Consider the following 10,090-nt stretch of genomic DNA (forward strand, 5'->3'; position numbering starts at 1 on the left):
TCCGAGGACTCCACCTGATCAAGATAAGCTCAAAGCACATTCAGGAATGATAAGGATGAGGAAATATCTGAGGAAAAGGCTGCTGCCACCGTATTCAATGCATTGCAACAGCTTTTCTGGCCGCATTTATGTGGAGAAGACCTCTGAACAGTGCCTCCTAACCTACCGCCACTCACACAGAGATGAAAAGAAGCTGCCCGACGTGACAGGTACTTGAGCAAGTTCATGGATGGGAAGCACGTGGACGATGGAGATGAGGGTGAGAGTGATTATATAATAGAGAGAGAGGGTTTGAAACAAACCATGGAATGTATGAGAAACTGATCAATAAATAATTAAAAGAGTGATAATCCTTTGTTATGAATCCTTTGCTAATTCTAGCTCTTTGACCCATACTCTACAAATTAATTGTCTTTGGGTTTACGTAGAGAATTTAGACCCTACAACATTAATAACTTTTTCCCCCCTTTTTTCATAATTATTTTTTTTTATAAATATATTGTTAACTATTGCCCTAAAGGTATCTGTTAGTATTTCTCATGTTTATTATAGGCTAGGAATGATCCAATTTGTGGAGAAAATATAATTTGTTTCAGTATTACTTTTTTTATTTTTAAAAGATGTTATTTTGGGTCAAATTAAAGTTATGTTTTTGTTGTAGTTTCATGTGTAGAAACATAAAGCTTCTTTGTTTAGTAATTGATTACAAGTATTTGGTGGGTGTGCTTGAGTTTCATCCACTAAATTGTTAGGGCAAGATTGCTTTTTTTAGCTATGCATTTTAAAGATTGTTTCTTTTAGATGTATCTAAGTTTGTATTATATGCTGGTAACTTGAAATTTTCAAATTTTGGTACTTTGCAGTGGTTTTTTGTTGTTGTAGTTGTTTACTGGTAGTGGAATTGGAATTGGAATAGTAATGCATTTACTTTGGTTAAGATAGAGAGATGAGGTGACGAGATACTTGGTAACAGAGAGATCATGGATTATTGTAGCGGTGGCAGTGGAGGAAATAGTGGCTAGGGCATATAGGAACCAATGGAGGGTTGCGATGGTGGTGAGATAGATATTGTCCATTTGCTCCTTCCTATGCACAAAATCTATGGTCTTTGGTGTTTTCTTTGTTCACGATACATTGGGTTACACTCAGAAATGCCTTGGATGTATTGTGTTCTTGGGCTGTGATGTTTCTATTTTTTGAATAAAAATTTTATATTAAAAAAAAAAGATATTGAATTATGGAGTAAGTTGAGAATGAGATATTGTTTTTGTTTTCCATGTGATTTGGATTGGCATTCCCTTACTCTTTTCAATGAGAATGGTTTTACTAGTTTGTAGGTTTGAGCTGGAGAAGTGAATAGGAATGAATTTGTTCATTTCCATGTCTCCAATGTGGGGATGGATCCTTCTCTTGGTCATTGCAAACAAAAAGTGGTTGTTTTACTTAGAGCATTCGCAGCAGTGGAGCTAAAAAGTTAGCTTTTTAGCTCCACTAAAAGTCACTTTATCTATTTTACTTACATACATGCTGCAGCAGTGAATCTATTTTAGCTTTCAACACAATAAAATAATATAAACATCACAATAAAATAATACATTCACTACAATAAAATAATATATCTCATACAATAAACAACCATCACAACCACCTGCAACCGCCACCGCTACCGCCGCCGCTACTGCAACTTTCACCGCCACCGCCGCCACTGCCACTGCTGCAAACAGAAAATTCCCAATAAATTCCTCAATTCGGATGTTATACCCAGCAAAAACAGCAAAAAAATAACACCATTTGCCCAAAACAACATAGCGACAACACCATTTTCACCACAAAATAACACCTCAAAATAACACTAAACCCAAAAAAATTAAGCCAAAACAACAAACACCCAGATGAAAAAATTCACTACAAAAGAAGAGAGCATTGACCTGAAGTGGATCGGCTGGGACGGCGTGGGCTGGGAGGGTGACGGCGACGGCGAGGGCTGGGATGGCATGGGACGGCGACGGCGTGGGCTGGGATGGTGTGGGACGGCGCAGCGTGGCTGAGACGGCGTCGGCGTGGGACGGCCGACGGCGTGGGCTGGGAGGGCGACGGTGTGGGCTGGGAGATGAGAGAGATGAGAGCTTGATGAGAGAACTGAGGCTTTTTTTTTTTGAGAAGGACGAGAGAACTGAGCTTGATGAACAGAGAAAGCACGGTGAGATAGATAAAAGAAATGAAAAAAAATAATGTAAGTTGCATCAGATGAGAGCTTGATGAATAAAATTTTTTTGTTTTTAGATGTCTGCTACAGTGCACATCTATATATAGATGTGCACTGTAGCAAATCAGCAAAAAATTATGGCTTTGCCTCCACTGCTGCAAGGTTTTGTTGCTATATTGGTGGAGCTAAAATAGCATTATAGCTTTTTAGCTCCACTGCTGCAAATACTCTTAGAAGTGGTGTAGTATCATTTTATAATTTATTATTTTGTGTGATTTTAGGTGATATACTCAATGCTACATCAATTTAATCCCGCAAACGTCTATCCAAGCGACATCAATTTTAGGTGAATGAAGTGTATTTGTTTCTTTTACACTTTCGTTTTAGCAAAGTCATTCGTTCTATTACGTACTTCTAGCAAATGGTTCCGTCAAATGCTTTAAAGATGATTAGATGATTGAAACCAATTATGCTTTTATATATGGTTGGCCAATTAAAATCAACTGAAGGATCCTACCCTAAGTTTTTGAATTATGATTGATCGAAGCTGATTACTTATTTAGAATTGTGCATTTATAAGCCTTTTTCATAAATTCGGTTGCTTACAATTGACAGTAGATAGTTGTGGCAAATAAGTCCATAGAGGCAAAGGGAGCAACAATTGAGAGTAAAACAAATTGATTTTTCTAAAATAATATTACACTCACTAATTTTCACTCTCTAAAACCTTTTAGTTCTTTATCCATAAGGTCCAAGCATTAACTTCCCAATCACAAAAGGTCTTGGACAAGTGACCAAATCATCTATTGGAAACCAGCAATCTTAGACAATTATGCTCAGCAAAAAGCAAACTCTCATTTGTTATTCAACAACTTCCATTTCCCTTTTCCAATGTCATAGATTGCACATCCACAACTTGCGAAAGCATTTAAGCTTGGTCAAATCATCACCGTAACACCAAAATAAATTAAATTACGATTCAACTAAAAAAACACTCAATTGAGAATATGCAATTAGTTGGCAAATTTTTGCTTTGAACAAAAATAAAAATACTCAACTAATATCCTAGTTGATACAATTATAGCAAATCTGTTACAATTGCAATGACTATCACCCTAACAAAGTCAAGTACACAATAGCCACTTAGTCAATTTTACATTCAAGTAACGGTAGAAATAAGCTAATGCTTCTCAGCGCATCAACTCAAGCATCACAAGCACAGAAGCTCACAAGACCTAACTCAGCAGCAACTAGCAACTCATCTCAGCAACCATCTCAACAGCACATATGTACCAGCATCCTTTCCATAATGATCCTAACAAACGAACAACTTGAATTTTAAATATAATAATTTCCATAATAACTCAACCAACCATGAACACATGCACACTCAACTAGACCTCATACCCATTCTTTGGGTATAATCATTTCCATAATAACAACCAAGCTAACACTCAAAAAAGAAGACTGAACTTATACCTTAGAGGAAGGTCTTAGAAAGACACTATCTCATAGAATCAATACCTTTGGCAAACTCGACAAAACAAAAACATCACATTCTTGCACCAATGACATTCAAATTTTATAGAGATCAAATTCAGAAATAAAGAGCAAGAACTCAACCTACCACAAACAAGATAATTATTACAAAGAAAATATAATTTTAGTACTAAGAAGCAAGTGGCCCCACAACTAGCATTCCCTTTACCTTCAAAAAATTGAATATGATTTTGCCTATATTGAACAAAAGAAGTCCTCTGTAAGGTTAAGGTTAAAATTAAACAAAAGAAAATGTAAAATCCAAAGGCCATCTCCAAGACTATTTTCAAATTGTCCAAATGGTAGAACTTTTAATTTATTGTACTACTTTTTAGAATCACAAGGGTCTTCTTTAGAACTCAGTTGCATTCCAAGTTTAATTTCATAGTATTCACCCAAAATTACATTCTCATGATTTTCACTTTAATTAATCATTGTCACCAGCTGAATCAAGAGCATTTTCTTAAAAATCCATTACTAGTCTAGCCTAATCATGAAAAATAGAATATTGTGAACGAACAACTTGAACACACAGAACTCATAATTTTATAATAACACAACCAGAGACTTAAACTAAGAAAAGACAAAGGAAGAGATAGATTGAATACCTTAGAGTAGACTCTTAGAAAGAGACTACTTATTGGAATGAATTCCTTCAGCAAACCCAACAGAATAGAAGCATCACGTCCCTGCACCAATACCAAATTCAAATAGATACAGATCAGTTTCAACACCCTGATGAGTTTTTTTCAACTCTTTGTTTCACAAAAGCTGGGATATATATCAGAACATATACAACATGTTTCAAGTTCTAGTATTTCTATCTTTATCCTTTCCACACTCAAATGTTCCTTTGCCCTTTTTAATTTTTTTTAATTAATTATTTTATTTTTTGTGATGAGTGAAAAACTCATAATTATTTGCAAAGAAATAAGAAGAAAATGAAAAAGAAGACGTGAAATAAGCACTGAAAAGAAACAGATAGAAAGGAAAAATTACCCCTTTGCGTCGTTGGGTGGCGGAATCGTTGGTGAGAAAGTGGCGCAGTTCCTCCAAACGGACGGTGACGCTAGTTTTCAGGGTTTTCAGAGGATACAAAGGCCGATCTCGTTGGATCGGTGATGCTCGACCGTGGCTGTGAGAACCCACGGCGGAGGTGGGGGTGGAAATGGAAGAGGCAGTTGCGCTTGGGCGAGAGAGGGGACGGAGGAGTAATCCACTTGATTTTGGGAATTAGAGAGAGAGTCTGGCAGTGGCAGGGGTTTGAAAAAATTTTAAGGTTTGATTTTGGGAATAAATTTGAAAGAGGATAAAGGAAAGTAGGAGGTGAGAGAGTAATAAGTGGCAGGCTTTGAAAACATTTCATGGGCCCCATGCTCTCTGTCATTTTTCACGAAAATGTCTTTCTTGAATAAAAGAGATAAGAGAAAGAGAACGGAGATACTTCTTGTCGATGTGGACCCCCCGACGTAGAAACAAAACAATAATAATAGCGATAAAAAAAAAAAAAAACAAAACAAAAAAAAAAAGAAAAAAAGAGCAGGAACAAAAAGGATGGATGAATCGACTCCACGTGGAAGTGGAATAGGATTCACTTGCCAATGGCGTTGACGTCTTGAAAGTTACAACTTACAACTACTGAAGATGGTCAAAGTTAGAATTTTATTTAAAAAAAAAAAAAAAAGGGGTCCACTCAGAAATATGAAAAGTTACAACTACAGAAAACTAAGGGTAGTTAGTTGGTCAAAGTTAGAATTTTATTTTGAAAAAAAAAAAAAGGGGGTCCACTCAGAAATATGATTTTGACGGGATGAAGCGTCATTTTGCGGAGAGATGATTGGTTCTGAGTGTTGAGCAGAAACATCAATCTGACGACGGGATGGGGCAGTAGCTGATTCCTCATTTAATATTGTCCAAATGTTCTCCACAATTTCTTCTATAAACTCCGACTCTAGACTGCAAATGCAAGCGAAACCACAATTAGTTTTTTTTTAAGAATAGAGTCAGTGATCAACTGATCATACAATAAGGAGGAAATGAGCTATATATGAAAAATGGAATGAAATGCCAAAAATCTAATTGCCTATTCATTGAAATTTATTTGATTTACAGTATTTCCAAGGCAAATTAGAGCCAACAACTTCCAAGTAACTACCAACCGATAAAGTTCAACATTATAATAACAACATAAAAATTTGGATGTTCACTAGAAATAGTAAAACATAAAACTAAAAATATATTGGTTTCGAATTGAAAAGGGTGTTGGCTACCACAGAATCGAGCAATTCCCATCATCCAAAAATATACACACACCCAAATATATATTATCTCAAAACCCAATTATTTAGATATTTAATATATTTAGATTTTCTTGCTAGTGTTGTTGTGTAAAAAAAAAATTAAATTATTTATTGTCCCATTATTATATTTTATAAAATAATTTTTATATTAAAATTTATAATACATACACGTATTAAAATTTCATCCTCAAATTATAGAAGAATCTTGATAAATCAAATAAAAAAATTCAAGATTATAATAACAATATGATGAAAACATGGATGTTTACTATAATTACTAAAACATCACACTAAAAAATATTGGCTTCTAATCGAAAAGGACGCCAGCTCCTATAAAACCGAGCACTCTCATCATCCAAACACATCTGCAATGGATTATGATTAGAAACAATGCGATCTAAATGGCGAATCCGACTAGGAGATCATAGATCTGCACCTAGAACAAAATCATCTTAAAGTTCACTGATTTGATTGATTAATCATGTGACAATCATTTCATAATAACCAAATCTTTATCAAAGGACCTCGGTTCTCCCATTATCACTCTATCCACATTTGTCTCTTCCTCAAACTCAAACAACAATTTATGCTTCCCTATATCACAGATCTGAAAGCCCTTTCGGGCTCTCCTTAAATGGTTTAAAATCCTCACTACCGAATCTAAATTTAATACCCTTCTACTTATGAAGCTACAAAATGCACATTAAGTTTTGTACTTAAACAAAACTAGTTGGCATTGGGTGCAAAAACACACATGAAAGTTTAACATAATATGATTTTTTTGTCTAAATATAAAATTTAATAATTATGATAATAATTAATATGCATTTATTATAATTGTAGTTGTATATGAAACTATAAATTCGATCATATAAAACAAATAATATAAAGAGCATACGGTCAATCATAATTTAAATTATTTTAGTTTTATATGTATATAATGGATTATAGATATTCATATTTTTCTAAATACTTTTATTTCTTACATAAACGAGAGCGTTTTTCTTTTTTAATTTAAAAATTATACGTAAAATAATGATTGAAACGTATTTTCTATATATTTTTTTTAAAATTTATCAAAAATTGACAGAAAAGGCTTAATTGACTAAACTTGAAATTTAGAGTGTATCAAAAAAATATAAATGCATGAACGAGAGTTTTGTTACCTATATTTCTCTAATTGCAATCCTGCCAAGTCTGCGGCCTCTGTCAATGCAGCTCTCCAATTGTTAACCTTGTCTTCAGGGCCCTTCAGGAGCGCCTCCGCAAAAATTCCCTTCTGTTCTAGCACCACGGATTGAGACACGTCATAGAATATAGGCAGCACCCGTTGATTTAAAAGCTTTTTGCATTCCATGATCTTCACCAGCTCATCAAGGCACCAATCTGAAGTACCATAGTTTTTCGAGAACACAACAACTGCAATCCTTGAAGTCTCAATTGCCTTCAACAACTCAGGTCCAATCTCTCCCCCTCTAGGGAGATTTATGTCATCTCTATACACACCAATCCTTTCACGGTCTAAAGCGGCAAAAAGATGGCTGGTAAAGCTTGTGCGGGTATCAGCCCCACGAAAACTAACAAAGACCTCGTATTCATGTGTCAATGTTGGGGTTGATAAAGATGGATCAAAGTTTTCTTGGCCCTCAGAATGAGTCATGGTTGCAACACACAGAACTAATTGAGGTAAGACCAGTGCGATGCCTAAACTCAAGAGCAACGCAGCAAGGACTGCAAATGAACGAGCCATGGTTGCAAAGCAAATGGAGGAAAGGAGCAAGAACTGGTTGTTTCTTAGGTATTTCTCTCTTCTTCTTTTCCTTTTAGCTTTCCAAGTTCTCTCTTCCTTTCTTTTCTATTTCTGCAAGAATGTAGTGTGAATTTTTTTTAGATGAATCAGAGATAAAAGAAAAAAATGAATACAAGTTCTACAACTCAGTGAAACTGTGCACCACACAAACAACCACACAGCAGTACAGGACAGCAGATCCTCTCCTACACTGCACAACTAATACAAATAGCAGCAATATTACATATCAGAGAAGAACTACACAGAAATTTAAACGAAACCCAAAACTGCAAATCATCTTCGGTTCTTGAAAACTTTAGAAGAGATGCTCCAATTTGCACATAAGACTTTGTTTTACAGTGAAAACTTCACCATGTTGTAAAACTTGATTCGAATTTAACATCCCACTTGATGGAGGCGACAATGGCATAGGGGCGGCTCCACATTGAAGCCAGGAAAAAAAATTATTATATATATTTTTAAAATTATTTTAAGAAAAATTTTGACCACCTTAAGCTTTTTTAGGCCCAACATAATTAAACTTTGCACAAAGTTTGACAACAATTTTGGTTGTGCTACAACTCCACTTAATATTTTTTTCATTAGATTATTAGATGTGAATTTTGACAAATCCACATTCTCTTTTTATATCCTCCATACTATTGAAATCAATAGCTGTCATCAATTAAATGTTTAAATTTCAAGTTTTTGTAGTCTGAAATTATACATAAAAAATAAGTTTATGGAACGAATAGTAAATAACATTCTATTGCCATGAAATTTGACATGTGTTTTAAAAATATATAGAATATGCAATTCAATAGTTAGATTTTGAAAATATATAGTCATGTTAATTTGTTTAGCAAAATTTGTAGTCTTAAGTTACAACTAAGTTTGTATTTAAATTTTGTTCTTAAAACTTTAGTCTCTTAACAATATATTAGGTCCTTACAAACAAAAAGAAAAGCACAAGAATTTTTTATTGAATCAAAATATTGAAAAATCTGTAAAATGAAATGGTAGGACTTTATATATTTGGGTGTGATTTTGTTTTTTTTTTTTTGTCAAAAGTTATTTTAAAAATATTTTTATTAGATTTTGAATAATATAAGTTTCATGACAAACATCATAGAAAAAAAAATTATGAGGCAATTGCAATGGCATCTTCAGATTTAACATGCTCTCTGTATAGCCGAGCATTTCTTTGAAAGCTAAATATACTAAACAGTAGTGTCAGTTTAACTTTGTGCACGCGGTAGCCATTATTTGGCAATATCACTTTCATGATGAGGGGAAATAACAGTAAATTGGCATGATAACACAAAAGGTTGTTTCTAATTTTTCATCAACAGATTACAATTGATCAAAGACCCAAATCCGCAAACAATTAATCAGTCAAAACAACACAACCTAAACCAAAAATGAAGACCCAAATCCGCAAACAAACAATTATGTTTTTAGTTTACATATGATACATTCATAAGTTTGTGATGAAAGGACCTTCAGCTATATTGCCCAAAAAACATGTATCTGCCTTATCTGCAAAGGATGAGAATGAATTTTCACTTGTTTTGAAGGGTCCAAATCATTTTGTAGCTCCATCCCTGCTTTTGAGTAAATGAAATTATTATGTTGCATACTTGTTTGACATGAATATGTCGCCAATTTGAGAAGTCCATATGGCAGAGGAACTGGTTAAGGGAATTTTTTTGCAATAATTTAGTGAATTATAAATATATTACTTGTTCCCTACTATGTTCTCTGTACACTTTTGGATGTGTCTGATACAGATCCACAAAAATATATCAGTAGTAGTTCAGTTGGAAAACACAATTTTGGTTTTATTCTATGTTTTGTGTATCAACTTTCTACTTGCTTTTGTTTTTTGCTTTTTTGAAGGGGAGGGGGTATGTTAACTATCTACTTGCTGCTTATAGATGACTTTTGAAATTCAGTGGTTGTGATGCTGATACTTGCATCATCCTCAGGTGAAGATATTGTGATGATAGATATTACAATTTTGCATGAAATCAACTACTTGCTTTTGGTGCTTGTTTGAACTTTGAAGTACTAAGTTCACCATTGATTCCTTTTCCATTTTCTTTATGCATGCCCTCATTTCACAAGGTGATTAATCAGAGTAATCACTAGAACAACTATGATGTGATTAAAGTTTTTGTTTTTATTTTTATTCTTTTGGATAAAATCTTACTATGAATTTTTTTGGGGTGGGGTGTGTGTGTGTTGGGGGGGGGG

The 10,090-nt window shown here is 34.2% G+C and overlaps 1 protein-coding gene and 1 non-coding gene across 4 annotated transcripts in view; one reads left to right on the forward strand and one right to left on the reverse strand.

Annotated features, from left to right (window-relative positions):
* Positions 1–3,184: 3,184 nt before the first annotated feature.
* On the reverse strand, positions 3,185–8,225 carry LOC112034686 (disease resistance protein RPV1). Its single transcript, XM_024067507.2, has 4 exons — positions 7,212–8,225; positions 4,745–5,701; positions 4,354–4,434; positions 3,185–3,521 (listed from the first exon to the last, which is right to left on the reverse strand). The coding sequence occupies exons 1-2, from the start codon at positions 7,793–7,795 to the stop codon at positions 5,503–5,505; spliced, it is 783 nt and encodes a 260-aa protein (XP_023923275.1). The 5' UTR covers positions 7,796–8,225; the 3' UTR covers positions 3,185–3,521; positions 4,354–4,434; positions 4,745–5,502.
* Positions 7,755–10,090, forward strand: part of LOC112034687 (uncharacterized) — an 8,311-nt gene continuing 5,975 nt past the window's right edge. For 2 of the 3 annotated variants that reach the window (XR_010628754.1, XR_010628756.1), the window contains exon 1: positions 7,755–7,843. This is a non-coding gene — a transcript (uncharacterized LOC112034687). Of the gene's footprint in view, positions 7,844–9,626; positions 9,823–10,090 lie in introns of those variants that run through there. The other variant, XR_010628755.1, reaches the window with a different exon arrangement.

The sequence above is a fragment of the Quercus suber genome, unplaced genomic scaffold, assembly GCF_002906115.3.
Source record: "Quercus suber isolate HL8 unplaced genomic scaffold, Cork oak 2.0 scaffold_6, whole genome shotgun sequence".
Lineage (NCBI taxonomy): Eukaryota > Viridiplantae > Streptophyta > Magnoliopsida > Fagales > Fagaceae > Quercus > Quercus suber.

What these genes read in the sequence shown, in the direction of transcription:
- LOC112034686 (XM_024067507.2), bottom strand. Translation starts at nt 7,795, where the DNA reads ATGGCTCGTTCATTTGCAGTCCTTGCTGCGTTGCTCTTGAGTTTAGGC. An exon ending in TTGCAATTAGAGAAATATAG is followed by an intron (nt 5,702 to 7,211) that starts GTAACAAAACTC and finishes TTGCATTTGCAG; the next exon opens with TCTAGAGTCGGAGTTTATAG.